General features: G+C 32.6%; 3 protein-coding genes across 3 annotated transcripts; all 3 read right to left on the reverse strand.

Annotated features, from left to right (window-relative positions):
* Positions 1-2390: 2390 nt before the first annotated feature.
* LOC128177490 (putative universal stress protein SSP1056) lies at positions 2391-4870 on the reverse strand. Its single transcript, XM_052844209.1, has 4 exons — positions 4703-4870; positions 4545-4628; positions 3910-4019; positions 2391-3445 (listed from the first exon to the last, which is right to left on the reverse strand). The coding sequence occupies exons 1-4, from the start codon at positions 4755-4757 to the stop codon at positions 3272-3274; spliced, it is 423 nt and encodes a 140-aa protein (XP_052700169.1). The 5' UTR covers positions 4758-4870; the 3' UTR covers positions 2391-3271.
* Positions 4871-5489: 619 nt separating this feature from the next.
* LOC128177845 (universal stress protein Sll1388-like) lies at positions 5490-7646 on the reverse strand. Its single transcript, XM_052844732.1, has 4 exons — positions 7496-7646; positions 7204-7287; positions 6068-6177; positions 5490-5948 (listed from the first exon to the last, which is right to left on the reverse strand). The coding sequence occupies exons 1-4, from the start codon at positions 7548-7550 to the stop codon at positions 5754-5756; spliced, it is 444 nt and encodes a 147-aa protein (XP_052700692.1). The 5' UTR covers positions 7551-7646; the 3' UTR covers positions 5490-5753.
* Positions 7647-13082: 5436 nt separating this feature from the next.
* On the reverse strand, positions 13083-21426 carry LOC128178115 (universal stress protein YxiE-like). The gene is made up of 4 exons (XM_052845125.1): positions 21207-21426; positions 16845-16931; positions 14439-14548; positions 13083-13881 (listed from the first exon to the last, which is right to left on the reverse strand). Exons 1-4 carry the CDS (start codon positions 21316-21318, stop codon positions 13690-13692), a joined length of 501 nt encoding a protein of 166 aa, XP_052701085.1. The 5' UTR covers positions 21319-21426; the 3' UTR covers positions 13083-13689.
* Between the last annotated feature and the right edge of the window lie 229 nt (positions 21427-21655).

Here is a 21655-nt window from a genome sequence, read left to right on the forward strand (position 1 = left end):
TTGATTTATCATCATTTACAGTTGTTATAATCATCATTTAACTTTGGGTTATTGGGACAGAATGATATAAAGCCCCAAAGTATATATATATATATATATATATATATATATATATATATATATATATATATATATATATATATATATATATATATATATATATATATATATATATATATATATATATATATATATATATATATATATACACACACACACACACACACACACACACACACACACACACACACAGAGTACCCGTAGGAAGGACATGAAATGTTTTGTACCTAATATGATACCAACCTACTTGTATGTACACGGGGCGTGAATATGATCTTGTTTTTATGAACCCATCGTGAATCCATCATAATTAACCTGCGTAGAAACCGTTAAAACAATTAAAATACCTTGCTCGGATTAGGCGAACTCGGCCATTTTATGTTTTATTTTTTTTGGGGGGGGGGGGGGTGTTGTGTTGTGTTATTTTTTTAAGCAGTTAGCTATTGCAATCCAACATATAACGGTTGTTTTCATCTATTTTTTGGAAGAATGTACAAAAGGACAATTTGTACGAGTATTTACGGCCCAGTGAGCCCCATTGATTTCAGTGGTCTCTTTTTATTTCTTTTCCGATCGAGCACGTAGCATCGTTTTTGATAGTGGGGGGCCAAACTCATCCAAAAAATCTTGACAAGCGAAAAAAGAAAGAAAGGGTACTTTCTTCCAAATCCTGACATTCCTTATCTGGGGAGGGGGAGGGGGCACAAGTATACCTTTAACTTCAATTTCGCTCTTTATGTCCTTATTTTCAATTCAATTTTTACATGGCCCCATGAAAGTGGGGGGGGGGGACTCCTTGTTAATTTAATTTTTTGTATGTAAATTTAAAAAAAAAAAATTCTGCGCAAAAAGTGGGGAATGGGGAGCCCCCCCCCCCCGTGTCCCCCCCCCCCCCCCCCCCCCCCGATGCCGTGCCTGCCTATTGATTATACAATATAGATATATTACTTCGTTACATTACAAAATTTTGAAGGAATGTGACGTTTATGATACATATATTCAACAAAAGGATTATTATTACTGTTTAACAATAAAAAATTATTATTAACGAGTTGATTATTACAGAACATTCCTCTGATGAACAACACTTTGATACGCAGAACAAGGCACGCGCGGATCTAGATAGAAAGTATCTGTGACTTATCAAAATGTATAATATACAATACACCACGAGAAAAAAATACAAGAGCCGATATCGATTAGTCAGTGTATGTGGGAGAGCTTAAAATAATGATGCAGTGTGCTCGTGAAAAACGCAGCAATTTGGGACATTGTATGAACACTCATTGCATTAATTTGTTTCCATTCGGTAATAACTTTCTTTCATCTCTAGTATTAATCGAATTCGGTCAGAACTTAGATATGCATGTTTGAATTGTGTTATTGGGTATTTATTATTAGTATCTCGTTTGACAATGTGTGCTCAAAATTTTAAACAAATGAAAGAAATCATGTAAGTTTCAACTGAAACTTTTTATTATTTTATGTCTAATAATAACAGCACTAACGAGGATAACAATTTTTCATATATGTAGTGCATCAATTGGTTGCTGTGGCAACTACTCTTTGATATCAACACATTATCCTGCACGACTTACACTGCCTGAATAAATTCGATTATTTCTTAAAGAACAACACTTTTTAAAGTTTTCTTTACTTTCATAATCAAATAATTTACTGTTAACTTGAGTGACTTTTTCCAGGTGTGTTATTCCGTCTCAACTCAATTTAGTGCTAATATTAACATCATTCATCTCCAAAAGTATATATATAGAATATTCCAGTTTGCTCACTAGGAAATATAACAAAAATTTAACACGATTATATTCTGCAGATTTTCTCATGCAATAAAAAAAAATTTAAAACAAATTTGAAATTTCAAAATACATGTACCAAAGAGTGCGAATTGCTATCTATTTGAATGAACTTGTTTTTGTGCTAGCTATGGGTTAAAATGCGCGACCCTGTAAGTGATTCGAGGGAAGTTAATTCTTTAAACAAAGAAAACGGCTAGTACAGAAAGACGTTTAATAGGAAACAGGGTTATTTTCAGCCCGTGTTATTGACGTCCTCCTACAGTAGAAAACGTCTCAATTCCGTCTTGAATTTATCCCAATTCAATTGAGTTTAAAGGGAAGATAATTTGATACAGTGAAATATGTCCAATCTTAAATTCTCCTGCTGACAACGAGGGAAAAACAGCGAAAATAAAACGGGGCAAATATTTCCCTGCATACAATATAATTTTTTTGGTACAATGTTAATATTTGGTAACAACTGAAAATTTTTATTTTGTCATAACACTTCAAGACACCAGGAATCAAAGAAACTTCAATAGAAGCATTTATTTAGAACTGCTTGAAGTATAAATGGTACGTGTTCAAAATATATTTTGACTGTCGACAATATAAATTTCCAACTGAAAGGCGACAATGTTTAAAACAGAAGAAACAAGTAAAAGTTTGGCATGTCCAGAGGAAACAAACACAGAATATCGCTGCATATCAACTTGATTAAATCGCAGTCTTCAAAAACAGAAATATTGTTTTGGATAATACATGACAAGTTCAGACTTCTAATAAATTTCGCTCCCCAATGTTTGATTTGAAACGTAGGAGATGCAGGAGATGAAAAGGGCAGACACAAAGCAGGGTCTGACAAATATGGATTAAATGGCTTTCTTGCGTGTTGTAATAGAACGGTTCACTTTACACAAATTGCATTGATTTTAAAAAAGTAGTTGATAACGTAGTCAGAGATGTGTTAAGGAAGAGGATGGACCACAAGGATTATTACGGAAACCAGGCAATATTAACATCAATCACAAAAAATCACAAAGCTGCCAAGTAAGGCATGCAAGATGTGTACATGGAGAGTTCGTAAATCAAATTTTGAATTACACATGTATAGGGCATTGGCTCTATGACTTCAATGGAGACTACAAGAGGAGAAAAGAGGAAGGGGAGGAGAAAATAGAAACACAAAGCGAAAGAATGTTTTGTCTAACTGGGTTTAAAGGAAAGAGAAGACAGATATTAACTGATCTGTATTTTCAAATTGCGTTCAAAAGAGTCTAAGTTGTCAAAAAATGAAACTTTCAAAAAAGAAATATCACCAACAGACATATATACTTGTATGAAGACAAAATATACACACTAGATATACACTTCGGCATTTCAGGTGTTATCACTTTTTTCCCTTGAAACATTTGTCAGTGTAGATTGCTACAGGGTAGGACATACTGGCTGACGCTTCCTAATACCGTCCGTCTGATGACGCCCATTCCCCTGGTGCCAGTGACCACGAGGCATGCGTCGACCTCGGAGGCTCTTTTCACAATTTCTTCACCTGCATCACCATACAAAATGTTTACCTCTCCGCTTATCTTCAAAAGAAATAAACGTTGTCCCAAATGTCACTTTTTTGAATTATATTTTTAAAGAATCTTACTTGCGTACTCCTGTAGGGCGGAAACTAACTTTCTGTTGTGGACAAAAATGACAGCAAAAAATAGCTTGATACTGTTTCATTATATTTGGCAGAGAAATAAGCCGACTTTTTTATCTTTTGCGGAATTAATTTGTGACCATTTTTTTCAAAACCAGACTTTTTTACGATCAACAACGACATTATTGAAAACATTTTATGCATCAGCTAAAAATTGCTTCAATCTACTAAATGATACACGTAGAAGAATCTACCCATAATGATTGAAATGGTTTTTTGAACAAATATTTTTGCACAAATTATGCATTTTGGTGAACGATATTATTCTTTTGTAAAGTTCGGTATCTTTTGTAAAGTCCAGCATATGTCATGTTTTTATTAACCAAAATATTAGAGTCTTACTTTACTGTCTTTTAAAAAGGTCTCCATTTCAGCAGAGAGCGTCTTTGCTTTGTCTTCTTTCTCATTGTGGACCAAAACAAAGAAGTGTTGATCTCCGGGTACTACAGGGTCTGTAGTGTTGTTATAAAAACAGACCAAAAGTGATTACTTTGTAAGATTTCATGCAGATGAATTTACAGAGCAGTTTATGAAAAGATTCGTAAATAAGTTATGTATACTGTTTTGTTTGATTCATGCGAAACAGAGAGGAATAAGAACAATCAGTTGAAGTACTTGACCTCTGGAACATCATACATATAGTTATATTTGAATAGTTTGAAGATGCTCATGTCACGCTTTTACTAATTATATGCAATTTTATAAAAAGGTACATGTATAGTATAAAATGGACTTGGTTATCTGCAAACTTTGAAGTTGCCTTTAGTTTAATCCATTTGTATTATAATGTCATGATAAGACAGAGTACAGTAGCAGTTATGAATTTTTAAAGATTTTTTTATGCGACAAAACCATTAAACATCTAGAGGTTCATTACCGTCGGCTTTACATTGATTTAAATACGTTAGAACTTGACGTTAGCTTGTCATTGCTAAAATATTTATGCAGTTTATTTATAGAGAAGAACTTTAACTCACCTTTGTTTTCAAACCCGTACCGACTGTCGACAACGTGTACTATGTATAGTCTGTTGTCGTCCCTATGAAGGTTCTGTAGGTACCCTGTGTGAAATAGGTCGTGAAGTTTGTTTGCACCACTTTGAAAGAAAATAACCGAGAGTTTTGTATAGACTTACATTCCAAAGCGTCTTTGGCGATTTTGCTGCCATCATTTGCCAGGAGAACTTTCATTTTAGTCGTGGAAGCAGTCAGTCGATACCTTAGATTGTCATTCGTTATACGCAAATATGCAATCTTTTCACACACTGATGTGTACTGATTTTTTTTCTGCGTAATGATTTTATGCTGCGTTTCACAAATGTATGCAAAGATAAATGACCTAGCCGTGAAAGCTCGTGAGTCCTCCTCATTATTTCTATCTACTTACGATAACCCTATGAGGTTCAGAAACTCAAACTATAACAAAGATCATAGCATGACGATGAAGAGCAAATCTGACCAGACAAATCAAATTCATTTTCTGTTTTGATCTGTCAAGTGTATTTTGGTATTGTCAAAGTCGATGATCATATAATTATATTGAAAAAATGAAAATAACTCTATAAATGTAACCTGAAGATTCATTGCATCATCTAAAACATTAATCTAGAATATGATTTAAAATACCGTTGTTTTTCATAGATAATAGGGAATATAATAAAACAAGCATACAGTTCAGTTTATCAAGAGACCTAACCGTTGTCTGCCAGCAAATATGGTTGAACAGTGAGGACTTTAGCAGTGATATCGTATTAGGGGTCAGTTGAACTTGTTCCTCATAGTGATAACTAAATTTGATGTCTGTTATACGTCCATATTTACTATCTTTTTTCTGCATGACCATGTATGTATTCTTCTGACGAATTTTATTTATGTTAATCTTGTATTTATTTTTCCCTTGTACCAACAATTGATTTGAGAGAATAAACTGAACATGAATTATTATTTTTATTGTTTTGAGATGTAAAACTCAGAGCAAAGCATATGTTTCTAGGAAAGACCACAATAAAATTGTAGTTGACAATTCAATTAAGAATAAAAGTATTAACAATTATTAGTATATTCAAGTATATTCTTTATTTGTTTAAGGAACAAAAAACAACAGTTTCAAATTACTTGTATATCACCAAAGAAAAAATATAATAAATATTTTCTTTATTTATTTTAAAGTCTGGAGGTTCATGAAAACTACTGATGTTGGCAAACAATAACTGGGACGTTGGAATGATGGATGACGTAATCACTGACACTTCCTAAAACAGTACGCCTGATGGTTCCTAGGCCACGACTTCCGGTCAAAACTAAGTCGGCCTCAACGTCGTGAGCTTTTTTAACGATTTGATGTCCAGGATGACCGAACACTCGCACAACCTCACCATCAACCTAGCAACAAGTAAAAATCCCTTTAGAAACGATAGTGTCTTGAGCATTTCAAAATGTCAACTTTTTTCATTGTTCTATTGACATTTAGCAACAGAGCGATAAATATTTATTTTACTTGCCTGATTTTTGCTGATGAAGTCATTCATTTCATCCATTATTGCTTTGGCTTTATGTTCCTCTTCCTGGTACGCTAATTGAATTAATTCGGGATCACCTGGTATTATTGACGCTACGAAAGAGGTAATTTGAGCACATTTTATTGCAAACTTTTACAAAATGGGATTGTGCACAAGTTCTGAAAACCTAATTCGCCCTGTGTCAGGTTCAAAAGAGGTACAAATGATTAAAATAACAAATTTTGATAACGATAATCAACAAATAGCTTTTACAAAAATGGCCAATTTCTCTGTTATATGTCATTGACTGATAATCATTATTGTCTTCACAAACGAACAATACAGTAAACGCCAAAACATGTTTAGTTTTTATAATAGTAAGGATTTATTTCAACTTCCTCTTCTGATTCAACTTTTTAAATTATTGTCTTCTAATGTAAAAACCAACAAGATATGGTATTACAATATTAGAATTATCACACACAAAAAATGAACCAAAACTTTCCAAATTCTTGGACTGATGTTACAAAGAAATGAAACTTTTTAAAGACTTTTTTAATTTAAACAATATTTTACTCAATATATCAAATGGGATTAGGCAGCATGCACAGCCTATTTTAGCCCTTTCCCTACATACACTTTCCTAATTTAGTAAATTCAGATTCTGTTAAAAAACAACAGCAACATAATAACAAAGAGCTGAGAAAACTAAACACTTTTAAAAAATTTAGTTGGATTTATACAATTTTTGGTTTAAACGTAAGCAAAAATGTCTCTTAATTTTACCCGAATTATCAGATTATTTGTAATAGGAGCCACAAAGAAACAAAATTAATGCTAGGGAGATAGCAAACAACAAATTCGATTTGTTGGTAGCCAATGAATAACTCGTGTATACTAATATTTGATAAAATTGAGTACGATGTTGATTTGTTCTGCGTATCACCGTGGTGCAGCAAACCTTGATAACCTTTAACTAGAGAAGTGATAATGTTATACAAAGCAAAAGATAAAATGCTACAAATAAAACCTAGATTAAACTTTTTTGTCCAGGTCATTTTTCTTTTAAATTTCAAATACGTCAATTAAGCTCATCTCCTAAAACAAATATGTTATAAATTAGAATGAATTGTACTTGCTGTTGTAGGCAAAATTATGAAGATGGTCCGTGACATGGACCAATATCACTTTGTTGTCTGTCTTGTGTACATTTTTCAAGTACCCTACAAAAGAGAAAGAGATTTTCTTAACATATTTGAAGAATGTTCACACGATTATATGTCAATGTTTATGGTTCACATCTTATAATTTTACTTTCAAAGACAAGTATGAAGAATATTCATCTATATATTAAGAAAAACCTTTTACGAACTTTTTATTTTTTACAAATTTAATTAGGTTAATAAATAACTGAGTTCCAATTATACTCACATTGCAAAGCTTCCTTAGAAAACTTGCTTCCGTCAATGGCTATTACAACCTTCATATTTTTAAAAAAGAAATTGAAGACGGATCCCCTAACACAACGTGGTGATGAGTACGTTACCTCTTATCTTAGCTGACACATTACAAACAAGGTATAAAACTATGTTCAATAAAATATTTCTCGTGATAGTTAAATTCATATCTTTGATCATTGTTAGTGTTAAATAATATATATGAATGTTTTATAGATGTGCTATATATTGCAACTTGAATGTTAATTGGCATTTCAATTCGAGTGCATTTCTAATGTGTTTTAAGTAAATGTATTAATCATATGAAGATTGTTGTCTCAGAGGCTAATTCAAATTACCAACAAAACTAATCATGACAGAGGGAAAAAGAGAGTTTGCACTTTTGCAGTATTAAAATTTGTTTCCTATAGATGTTGCTACTTATTGTATTTTCTATTGATAAGTGTGTACAAAAAAGCCATGTTCAATAACTCAATTCAAATAGATAACTTTACATAAAAAATAGCACATCGTTTCATTGGGAGGGGTTATTTCTCTTGGTTTTACAAATGTGTGGTCACAAAATGATTATGGATGTTTATTTGGAAAATGCAAGCAATTCTCATTGATGAATGTACAGAATTAGACTAATTTTGGTGTAAAGAGAGAATAAATGAATGATGTTCACAAGTAAATGTTTTCTTCACGTATGCAAAATTCAAAATATAAGTTGATAGTATCTTTAAAATATTTGTTGTAAACAATATTTACCTGTGTGCTGATATCTTTTGAAAGATCATAAGATATGTGTACAGGGATCAAGAAAAATCCTTTTTGTTTTCTTCTTCTTTTTTTAAAATAAATAAGTATGAACGTTATAGATGTTTTTATGGACCCTTACTAAAATAAAAATGTAAATGAACTCCATTGCATATAATTTTGCAACTTCTTTACGCTGATACCCAAATAAAATTAAATTGAATTCTCTTTACATTTAATATAAAATTATTTTTGTTGTAAGATATTCACTTGAAAACATCTTGTGTAATTTCATAGTCCTTCAAGGGCCCGATACCTTGATTCTCACGATTAAGGTGAGAGAAAAAACGAATCTAACCTGCCAGCGAAGAAATTTGCAGTCAAACTTGTATGCAGCAAATGACGAGGAATTAAATTATCAAGGGTTGTATGGAATTGAGTTATTAAATGTAAGCATTTCATTACAGTATTTATAAAAAAAAAAAAATGTTACCACTGTTGTGTAAACACACAACAAGAACATTATTTGATTAATTGATTTTTTTACAATTTCAACATTATTGATTTATATTCTCTTTGGTTGTCACCGGTGGAACTATAAACAACACTTTTTATTTCTGTTAATATGTACCAGCTGTAGCTTTACAAGATATGAATCAGTCCGTGCTTTTCCCCCTTAATTCTTGCTTGCAATGTATACACTGAATATAAATCGCTACCACAGATGGTGTAAGTCATGAGTCTTCCTTAAAAGATATAGACAAAATATATCCTTGTGTGATTTATTTTCAATTTTGGATTTTGTAAGATTTCAATATTTTCCCATTGCTCTATTTTCAACCTTGCATAACGTGGACAAAGTTTTATAGAGCAAGGAAATAATAAAAAAATTGAAGCAACGGGCCGATGTGGTTAATTCTGTGTTTCAATACCCTTTAATCTTTAATTTATGAATACAGTAATTCATGGTTTTGATATCGAAGATACTGATTATATTCATATTTTACATATTGTTCAGTGTTAAAAATCATATTTTTTGTTTTCCAAGCATCGCTAAGGTATTTAGAAAACTATAGCTATCTGTCGTTGCCTGCATGTTGCTGTCTATTGCTAGTCAATTGTAGTAAGTTTGTCAAACTAGGAACAAATTTAACCTATTAATTCAGTGTACAATGGAAAGCAAAAATCGGAGAAATATTTAACCCCATTCTTGATGGAGGTTGCATTTGGAAAAAAGATCGTAATTGAAGCAATTATAAAAATTATTTTCATATTCTTATCATTGAGCAGAAAAAGTAAGTACATCAGATGTTAATTTTGGAGACTGTCCTCCTCTAGACATGTCAGTAAATATCCAAATTTTACATGAAAAACAATTCAATTTTTTCTTTTACCAAAGAAAACAAGCCTCCACTTTTATCTGGTTTATTATGCTAAATGAAATATAAAATTTTAAAAATTATCTGAAATAAAAATATTTGATAAAAGATTGGTTTGTGAAAAATATTTTCCCACTGTAAATTGTTTATGTGAAAAATTATAAATTGCAAATTATTAAAAGAAAAGTAAATGGTAATAAGAAACAATGATTTTTAAACTAATGACATCTATTGCACAGACTATGGTGTTAAAAAAAGATAATGTATTTTTATGCAATCTAAAAACTATCAATATTGGATCATCCTGTGCCTGTGTAATTCATTGAATAATATCATTGTACATGTAACTTGCAATGTTATGTACGTAGAATGTTCAAAGTTCTTGGTATTATCATAAACCCTGATAAAGAATTAATACTTTAAACAAGTGCTATTAAATGGCAAAATCATATTTAATTGTTATGCACATAACTTTCCAGTTTAATGTCACGTATTTTTTTAGTTTCAGAACAATAGAGACTACTTTGAAAAGTTGATTTTTCTAATGTTTATTTCTTTGAATTTTTTTCGGCTCGACTATTTAATATATATTTTTTGTATGTATGAATGTATGAATGTCTATGTGAAAAATATATATTGCAAAACATAAAAAGAGTAAATGGTTATAAGGAGCAAAAAATCTATTGGGCTCTGGAGTTAACACAGGGTTCTAATAGCATGTATTGAAAAAGTATTTTAAAGTTTAAATGAAAAGTTTTACTGCACCTTGAAGTAGTAACTCATATCAGCAGAAAATTAGGTAGTAAATAGTTGATAGCATGATGCATTAGAGGTATACATGTCAAGTAGGCAAAAATATGCAATTTTATGAGAAAGTATGGTTTTTACAATTCAACGAACCCATTATATGCTATTCACAAGCCGATACTTTTACCACTGGGCTACGATGATAAAAACCACATCGATTAGTACAAACACTTTAACAATACATTTCTTTGTTATTCAAATGATAAGTTTCAATAGATTTTTTAAAATCTAAAACTATCAATATTCCTAGATCAACCTGTGTCTGTGTAATCGATTGAATAAAATGATCACAACTTGCAGTGTTATGTAAGTAGAATGTTGAAAATTTTTAGTATTTTTGCTTTCAAGATGTATTATAAAACCCTGATAAAAAATTAATTTTCTAAACAAATGCAAAATAAATGGCAAAAAGATATCTGATTGTTATGTACATAAATTTCCAAATGGATATCACGTATGTTTTTAAATTCTGAACAAAATAGACTATTTCGAAAAGCTGATTTTTTAATGTTTGATATTTCTTTGAATTTTTTAGGCTTTTTTCTTTCAGATCATCAGTGTAGGTGAAACATTTTAAATACTGATTAGATCATACAGGGTTAAAAAAAAAACCCACTTTAGATTAGCAACATATTGATGTCTGTAGCAAAGACGAGCCACATTATAGACCTTTCACCATGTGGTGCAAAAAGAGGGCATCCCAACAGTTACTATGTGAACAACCTGTAGGCCAGCCGATCAATCCCCTGTGTTTACTTTGTACAAGGCTGTTTCTCATTGGATGTTATCTGTAAACTCAGTAATATGAATAATTAACAGGAGAAACACGTTCCATCAATAACCAACGCAGTGTTAGGAAGCAATCGTCCACAGTGTTCAAGCCTTTAGATACCTAATTGCAACTATAATCAGGAAAGTGATTCCACCAAGGCTAGCATTTGCTCATGTTGTGGAAGTAAATATAATTTGTTTATTAAATATTCAAAGGGCAAGTGGTCCTTTTCATCCTCCAGTCTTCCAGATTTTTCTTTTTTTTTCTCTCTCTTTCTTTGTATACCATGATCGATATAAATCGATATTAGAACAAAACTTTTCAATAGGATTGTACTAAATGTGACCTTCATCTATAATTAATATGAATTAATTGTTTTACGTTGTAAGAATTACCATCACGTTGGCGCCAAATCTATCAGTTATATGTAAGATGATGTTGCCTCCATGTGGAGTGTTTTCTGTGATTTTTGTATTATTGTCCTTGGACACCCACCTTGATTGTACAAAACATTTTATAATACGTATCAATTTCATTGGGATGGAATGGTACTGTTACATGTAGGAGGCTTCAAGCCTTCACTTTTGTTTGGCATTCGACACTTACCGCTGACATTTCCACATCTTATGTAATGCATGCTTTTAGCAAATAGGCATATGCATAGCCATATATATCCAATGTCTCTCTACATTTTTATCTTATTGCACAATTCTTGATAAAATGTATGAAAGACAGTTTAAATTTGTTGTAGACTATGACTATTTAATCAAAAATTATACGGAGCATCTAGCAATGTTAAAAATGTATGTTATAAAGTCTTATTACACTTATATACTTATATTCTTCACAAATGTTTGACTCATACGATAACATTAATGCACAGATACATGAGACGGATAAAATAATGAACAAATATAGTCTTCCTCTAATAAAATCAATTTTGGTAAATTCTCTTTTCCTTATGATACCTATGAATTAATGCTGTTCCCAGGAGTAAAACTATGATTTAGTGTTTTCCCAAACTATAAGCCCTATGGGGAAACTGAAAAACAATATTAAGATGTATTGTTCCAATTTGATCGAGTTATCGTGAATTTCTCTGTTTGGCTTCTGTGAGAGGTTCAGTCTGAATCGCTTTGTTAGTTATTAGAGTAAAAGTCTCATAAAGACGGAAAAGGAACGAACGAATGAACACGTACGGAGAGCAATTAATAAGTCAAGTTATCTTAATGAAATATTATCAATTATTCAATTATTACAACTCTTTTCATCTTCGCTGCCTAATACCGGTTTATTTGTTATTGTTTAGTAAATATCAAGACAAATGCAGGACTAACCCCTGTTTCTTCACACATCTCTCCAAATACATATATGGCTACAAATATACATGGTTACATTTCGTTGATATGCTATTATGATATCCCTATAGTGACCTTGACAGAGAACTGCTGTTACAGTGTTTGCAAACACGATAACTTCCCATACTGTAAATAGATTGAGGCAGTATCTAAAGTGTGGTTTGTGTTTTAGACTAGAATGGAAATGGAAATGTTTTAAAAAGATAAGTGACTTCTTGAGCAAGTTTTTGATTTCCACACATCTAACTATGTACACAAAATTGAAAGATCAAAATAAAACTGGAGTAGTTAAATTGATTTCTGGAAAAAAAAAACTGGAAATGTATCTATTTACACGTTACGAACGATTGACAGCACACGAAAACGTATATAGCGTTAGATCATCGGGATTTCCTAATAATAAAATATATACCCTCAAATTTAAACTACACTAGGGTGTATTATTAGGTAGAGGGTAAATATAACGTCAGGTTTCTGTGGTCTAGTAATGACTCGGGGAACAAATAAAAAATTTATATAAAAGTTTATTAATTTATCTAAAATACAAAACATTATATTGTTGAATATACAAAATATATATTGCAAAATTTATTTTGCGAATTTAAACAAGTTTTATAAGCAAAAAAAATATTTGCGTAAAATTTTACTTGAACAATCGGTAATACAACATCAAAAAATCAAATTTGCATTTAGCAAATGTCGGGGTATTTATGTCCCGAGTTTGTTACTCATGCATGCATATGAAACTTGAACTAATCAAGCCTAGAGCTAAAGCTTTTAGTCCGGCAAACAAACATACACAGACCGTAAAAAAGCAAACAAACAAAGACTATAAACACTGACTTATTTCACAGATATATAGTTCTATTTTCACGTTGAAATAACTACATTATGCTTCATAAGATTGTGGAATGGTTATACGATCATTAAAAAAAGTGAATATCCCAAGCAAATCCCTCGAAGTGCCTAGGGTTAATAAGTCTTACTATTGTTTCTATTCAGAAATCAACTCCTTTATGATTGAATTTTATTCTGCTTTATTGGTCAATCGGTGTTATTCCATCATCTTGTTGAGCTGCATGGCTTCGTTCTTAGTTGCGTAGGAAGGATGAACCTAACTCCTATAAATGAGAACAGGCACATGGGAATGATGCATCACATAATCACTAACGCTTCCTAAAATAGTCCGTCTTATTTTCCCGTGACCCCTGGTTCCTGTAACTATGTAGGCAGCGTTGAATTCATCCGCTAGTTTGATTAAAGTAGGTCCTGGATCCCCCTTTGTAATGATGACTTGTCCCTCTATCTATGTAACGCAAACATGAAATGTATGTATTTATAAGAACGTAAACAAGTGGCGCTTAAAATTGTTTCTGCAGAATTCAAGCCGCTTATAGTATGTGATACCGTATATTGAAATAACATAATGATGTATGTTAAGTGGTACTGAGTATATGCAGAGTTATACTCAGTGGGCGTCTAATAAGAAAAATATTCCTTTTCAAGTAGTGCTACAGAGATATAGGGAATGGAAATAAAGCTATTGTAACAAGAGCTTGGACTTTTGGTAGTTGTGTTAAACAGCAATGTGACGTAAGCCTGTTTATTTCATTGTTTGCCACTCGGGCATTGCTTTTTGAAATTAATATATATATAGATATATATATAATATAGATATATATCTTGCTTTTAAGCTAATACTACGTAGTCTGTACATATCTCAATTGAAACCAGCGTCAGTTTTGACTTGTTTCATGCAAGAAATAGATTATTACATCCTATCTAAAGTCCAAGGCCATGTTAAAATTGCACTTGTATTTGTAGGACTAGAGACAGGTAAAACATGAAATATTGACGCCTTACGCCAGTCTCTACAAGATATCCCTCCAGCTTTTTCTCCATTTCTTTTGCTTTCTTTTCCTCTTCACGAATGGCATGCTCAACTAATTTCGGATCAGCAGACATCCAGGCAGCTGAAATCATATGATTAATTAATTGAAGCCATCGTATGAGTGATTCCTTATAAAAGGATGGTTTCATTAAGATCAAAGATAATGCTTTTCTGGGGCTTAATGGACCTGTCGAACGGGAAGATTAACATTCTTCTTTTCCACAATGGCCTTTTTAATGAGAAATACATCTCTGTCAGCTTTGGTTTTATTTTATTTTTTTCTTATTTTGGTAAGCTCTGCAGCTTGGTTTCTGTTTCAATGACCTCTTGATGTGGACAAAATGAAACTCAAATTGCTGGTGTAGCGTTAAAACGATAGAAATGTATCAGGAAAAATCTATAAAATGCTTGGTATAAAAATCTATATGAAATCTAATACGGCGCATTTTCATAAAACATCAGGCGACATCTCGTAAATTTGTAGTTTTAATAGTAATTTTCTAGTAGAGATGAAAAATACATGTACGGTATCACAATTTTTCAAAACAGGTTTCATCTGATGCAGAGACAATGCTGTACGATTTATCTAGGGATGGGTATAGAATTTCGAGTGAATGTTTCCAATTGAAAAATGAGGAAACTAGTAATTGAAAGATGAAATGGGCTGGGAATGGGGATATTATAAACCTACATGTACAGGACCAAATAATTTCCCGTCGCAATGGGTGCAATAAAAGGTTACAAGAAAAAGGAATCGGCCATGTCCGTCGCTTCGGTCTTAACATCCAAATAATTAATATAACGACGAGATAATTGTTATGCTTTGGCTACACTTGATGACAAAAACGGAAATAGGGCTCAGTTACGGAGCACTGAAAATCGATCTCCGGCTATTAACTCAACTAGTCGATAAATATCACAAATGATTTATTTATTTATTCACTGTAAATTGCTTGTGGAGTGTACGTTTGACCAAAAATGATTTTTATAACCATTCACTGTCATTTACTACTTAGAAGCCATCAATCGTGCTGGCTTTGTGGAAACTGAAAATAAAATGTATTGAGATATTGCTGCAACTTTGCCTGTACTTATTGGGGTTGTTAAATGATTTTCTATGGAAATGTGTCGTTTTCCTAGAATTTCCTTAGACAGTCAGTAACAAATCTAATCAGTGTTTCGTTTTATTGAGGACCACTGCCAAGCATTTGTATATCAACATATGCACGTAAGAAATGTAATGATAAAAGCTATTTTGTCCGCCATCTATACTACTATATTGAAATAATAGACTCAAGTTTTTGGGCTTTAATACCGAAAAATCGGAAGAGTACTGTCTTTTGTTTTATATATTTTTAACATCATTTGGACTTGGTGAATACCAATTTGTTTTTATTTTTTATCAATCAGGCTTCGCTAATTAACAATCAACGTAAATTCCTTTAAAAACCCCGGAAATCGTCTGAATTTTTCGGATTTTACAATCTTGCGCATGCGCATTAAATTCACGCTAAATCACGGGATGCTCTTTAGTTTATGCCAGTTTCCACAATATCACATTTGCATGGATAAACTTAAAAACGATAATACGTGTAAATTTTCATTAAACATTTGCTATAAATTCTGTTCATGAAAGAAAATACGGGAGATAACTCTAACTCAGTGCGTTTAATATGAAAAATTCCGAGAATTCTGAATGACACCATGGTGTGCAAATTTGATGTATCTATTTCGTTAAAGCACGACATAATATGCAATGTCAACCCGTGCACGCACGGGTCAAAGTCTATTATTGAAGTATAAATCTTTTAACTTGCCCACAATAGAAATTTATACGGCGATCACATTGCATGTTTTATTCAATGACAGGTTCTCATACTTATCCGAGGAAAACAAATAATAATATACTTATAGTATCTCTGAATGACTCTGATGTTTTCAAAACGTCAGAGAAGCAATTGTCTCTATAGGTTTTAATTTGCTTAACGGCATATTCCACGTCATTTTCTCTCCCTGAGAACTCATTGAACTATTTATCATAAGCAATGTGGTTTCTTTGCAAACTCTTTATCAAAATTGGTTGGCATCGTTGGGTATTTAGTATATGAACAAGTCTATCAATACTTGATATAAATGTATGCAATATCACAGTAGCGCAGTTACCGCTATCAATGAGACTTAACTGCATGATCAGGGTGACATGTATTTGTGAATTACACCCAAAAGTATAAGATACCGTGATATGCTGACTTGTGTATGTGACTTGCGTCCGTGTGTTGATGATTCCTCGGTCAGGTGACTTGTGTATGTAACTTGCGTCCTGAGTTAATGATACCCCGATCAGGGTTAATTGTGTAATACTTGTGTTCGTGACTTACACCCGTGAGTTAGGCTGTGGCTGTGGTCTGCAATGTTCACAAGGAGGGCGTGGTCTTCATCTGCCCGATGGACATGTTCCATGTACCCTGTAAAAAGACGATAGCGTTTGTAACTCTCTAAAAATAGACATACTGTCTTTAGACTGTCATACTTTGATTTAGTTGGATGCCATATTTCGTGGATCTTTGTGGAATTTACTTTTTTTTCTCCAAATACATGTACATCTTTCTAAGAAATTGTCGATCATAAAGCTATGTTTCAAAAACCGGTGAATTCGGGGCATTCCATAACTAATACATTATACATCCCATCGATTTTGCTAATTCTTGAGTGTCCATGCCATTTGTGTAAAACATTGCTCAGAAATCATAATATTCAGCGATTCTTCATTTTAAACAGACAATCCATCTTCCCCTCCTTCAAAAAATGTTTTAAAATAAATGCAGTACTGGCATTCAGACATAAAACAAAGTCAAGCCTGTCTGCCAATACAGGTCGGAGGCTTGGTTACTAGTTTCAATATGGTAGTTTGTAAGACCTTTTATGCTTATGAGAGTTTTGTGTTTTTAATTTTCGACCAGCAAGCACTTGGTCACCGCTTTACCCCGTTATATGGTATAGTGTGACTATATTGATTGTTGGCAGCTGACTCAACTACTTAATTGCCATTACACCAGACCCTTGCCACTGCAGATTGATGGTTTCCAAAACGGTTCATTTTACAAATAAAACGACATCTCTTGCAAAATACAGACAACTGTTTCATTAAAAGAGGATGCGAATAGGAACAGTTGAACTCCTACAAGTAGAATGCAAATAAAAATAATCTGATAGTTAATATTCTTTTGATTTCGTGTTTAACAGACATATCCAGCGCAGATTTCATTTTCCCATTGATTTCTTCATAAGATTTAGCTGCATGGATTCTTTTAAAAAACGTCTTTTTTAAGTACAATTAGTCTTACGTGATTTTGCAAATGCACAAGGATTGCCTTCGTTTAGCAATGCTAACCAATGTATATTTCACTGGATTTGACATTTCCTCTTGCTGGGTTGATTTATATCGCAGTTATAAACAGATAAATCCGTCACGGGTAAAAAAAAAGCCACACTCGAATCTCGGTCATAAGGCGCAGCTATAATAATCCTACATTAGTGAGCGTGTATTTGATATCGTAAACCCAGAATTATGCACATTTATGAAATACCGCTAAAATTAACGTGCCATGATGCGATAATTTTTTATCTATGGCACAATCTATACCAATGGCTTGTAGGAGTATAAACCGTTTGATTGATTTGACTATTTTAAAATTAATAAAAAAAAATTATTCTTTAGACTCGTTCTCACCCACACTTCATTCTAAGCAGTTTGATTTCTCTCTCTCTCTCTCTCTCTCTCTCTCTCTCTTATTATCTACTTGACACGATACATGCATTTCAAGTAACACTTAAGCAAAAAGATTAAAAAATCTTGACACCTGACTTATTCCAGGACGAGGTAAATATAGCAATGCCCTGGGTTCAACTTTTATAATAAGGAATTATAAGTATGTAAAGTTTGTATTTTTAAAAGTGGATCGGTGGTCCTACTACATTTCAAATATATTTTCAATTAATTTTCTCCATATCATTTTATATGTTAGTATTCAAAATGTGTTGTGTTTGTTAAAATACACAGAATATACATGCATGTATGTGCGATCGCAAATGAAACAGGGATATGATATGAAAAACAGGTGTTAGCTGATTACACAACTGTAGAGCGTTCTTTGTTTTCACGTATTCTTATTTCCATAGAAGAGAGCAATATTTACCATAGAAAAGGGGTTTTTCGAAATCAAGCGAGCATTTCAAAACACAACATGAAAAAGTGAGAAGAACTTTAATATGAGTAATTCGAAATATTCTAAATTAAGAACCTCGATCTCCAGTAATGCCATCGTGATAGTTATATCCTTGCGGACTTATTCCATCCTATTTGAATGCCATAAAATTATTACGAATATTCATATGAGTGAATGTCGAATATGGCATATTTAAGGAATAACTTGAGAACTTAATAATATGTGTGTCTTTAAACGGTATTAAAATGTTATATAATTCAATAGAAGTAAAAGATATATTAGGAATAGTCAAATCTTACGTATACGGATGCGTCAAATGATCGTGCATATGTAGTTTCAAAGAGGTATAAATCAAATAGTTATAGAGACTACTGTGACTTTTTCTCTCCCTGGTCTATCGGGACAACCAAAATATTGTAAACAGAAATTTTGTCATCATCTCAAGCCAAGGCCCGGAGTCCGCATAGGTTTCTATAATACTAACCGGGCCAGATGCTAACTGAACCCACTTTTGAAGAATGGTATAAAAGCAAACACAGACTATTCTCAATTTTCCGTCTATAAAACATTAACCAAATCAGTTTCAGATATTTGTCAAATGATCTCTATGAGGATTTTTAAGTCTCATTAATGTCGCTTAGGCCATCAGATTTGATGCTGAATTTGCTGCTGGTGTTCTTGATGAAAAACAATCAACAAAGAGATCAAATTCAGCACTATTCATATAGTACATTACATTAAAATACAGGAAATATATTATGTATTTTTTCCTTTTATTGCCCAAGGGACTCGTCAAATATCGATTTCTATATTTTCACGCCTAGCTGTTTCTACAATACCGATATACAGCGACGTCATTTTTGTTTCTTGGTCAGAATATATGTTATAATATTGCTTACTTAGAAAAAAATAATAATCCAATTTCTGGATTGATTTATGAGAAAAAGCTTACATAATACCTCTAACGACCAAGCCCTTCGATACCCTTAATCTTTTTAAATGTTAATTTCCCTTGTAACTCACGATCGTTATGCTACATGTATGGAAGTATGAAAAAACCCTTGGTGATTTGTAAGGAAAAAAAAAAAACAATGTTATAAAAAATTCATCGATATCGAAATGAGGTGTATTGCTTATCCTCAGTGGCATTAAAAACGTGGGATCAATGAAAACTCGTCAACTGTATATTTGTATACAACTCGAACTCACTACGCATCGAAATAGAATGCAGTCTGATTCAAATCATATCCCCTCTCCTGCTCCTTATTTTTTTTTAAATTAGCGACAATAAAAAAATAAGGAGCGGATCGAGGATCTGATTTTAATTAAATTGATTTAATTAAGGTGCTTATCAATTTTTGTCAACACAAGAAACAAATCATCGCTCTGATTAGATTTTATAGAGTTCATCGACAGAAAACTGCTTTAAAGTTCAAAAGATAAAAATGAAAAAAGTTCAAATGAATTTAATTTCACACAAGCTCTGTGTGCTATTCAGACAATACAGATAATAAAATTAAACGGAGAGTCTGCTTAGATTTTCTGTAGCCTTCCAATCCTTTCGGGATATGTATAAGACTGTATTCTGGAATTTTCAATCAGTTTCATTTCGCAAGCTGACATTTTTATTGGCTTCGACAGACAGGAATTGAATTCTGAAGACGACTGGATACTTGGAGACGCGCGCTTACTTTTAATTAAAGTGTTTATCAATTCTACTGAAAACCTTATGCTTGGAATAATTTTGTCAATCCTCAGTTACATTAAATGCATTAATGAGCTCATTAATAGTCTTTTTTTTAAAATTCAGTTAATCTTTGCATTTATTTATAAAGAAACATCACCCTTTCTTATTTTTTAAAGATCAATGTTTGATTATTTCATTGCACAGAATTCCGAATTTAAATGATTATGAACCTCAGCGCCATGATGATATTCGCCATTTAATTTACAATGCTCTTACATGCAGTGTATAATTTTTGTAACTTCATGAATAAGACATGCTTTAACTATATTCATAGAAAAACAAAACAAGGTAACAAGAACTAGGCCAGTCGAATTTTAAATAAAATATCTTCCTTTTTTTTTGTATGCTGAATGCGTCTTCTATGTAGGCCTATAATATACATGACTGATGTTTGTTTTTTAAGTTGCACTCAGTGCGTCCATATCTAGGTCGCATTGACTTGGTAAACATTCACTATATCTAGTTTAAGAGAAGGAAAAAAGTTGTGCATAGCTTTAAATCATCCCGAAGAGGTCATTAAAATTCTATGGAACAGCTAATTATATAGGAAACTGCACACCGTTTCAGTTCTATGCACATTCGAAAAAATGTCAAAGGTCTACCTAAAACCCGTAAACAATATGCTTAGAGAATCATACACAGCAGATAAGTGCTTTTATTAAAAACACCTGCATTTACGCAGTCTAAAATCATTTGACAAGATGTTACATTCAAACCACCGTACAATATACAAATGGGGGATATATTTGATAAGAGAGTTACCGTACAATTGAATGCTCCTTCCGCGTAGTCGCTCCCGTCCATGGCGATAAGGACATTCCTCCTCTCTCCAATGTTCGGCCCGATGTTAGCCATCACACTCTCAGATTCTGAGCTCATCTGAGAACTTTCATTGATACCACCTCCGCGTCTCTCTTGTTGTACGATGTTGTTGTAAAACTCTGTACTACCTTGCAAAGAATGTGGGCATAGTGTAAAGCCTGGCTACGCCTTCCGCGTTGTGTGGCGTGATCGACCAGGTTGATTCCGGGGTATTTTTTAAATGTCGCGCAATCTTTTGTACATATCCGGCTAATTTAGCATTTTATCATTTTATTTTATAGTGCAAGTTTGGTTGTGTACGAACCCATTTGTTGGAGGGAAAATGACAGAGATCAGTGTACTACAAAACTTTTCAAGTTGTTCAATAAGTTATACTTCCATTTTCCAGTGTATC

The sequence above is a fragment of the Crassostrea angulata genome, chromosome 3 (assembly GCF_025612915.1).
Source record: "Crassostrea angulata isolate pt1a10 chromosome 3, ASM2561291v2, whole genome shotgun sequence".
Taxonomy (NCBI): domain Eukaryota; kingdom Metazoa; phylum Mollusca; class Bivalvia; order Ostreida; family Ostreidae; genus Magallana; species Magallana angulata.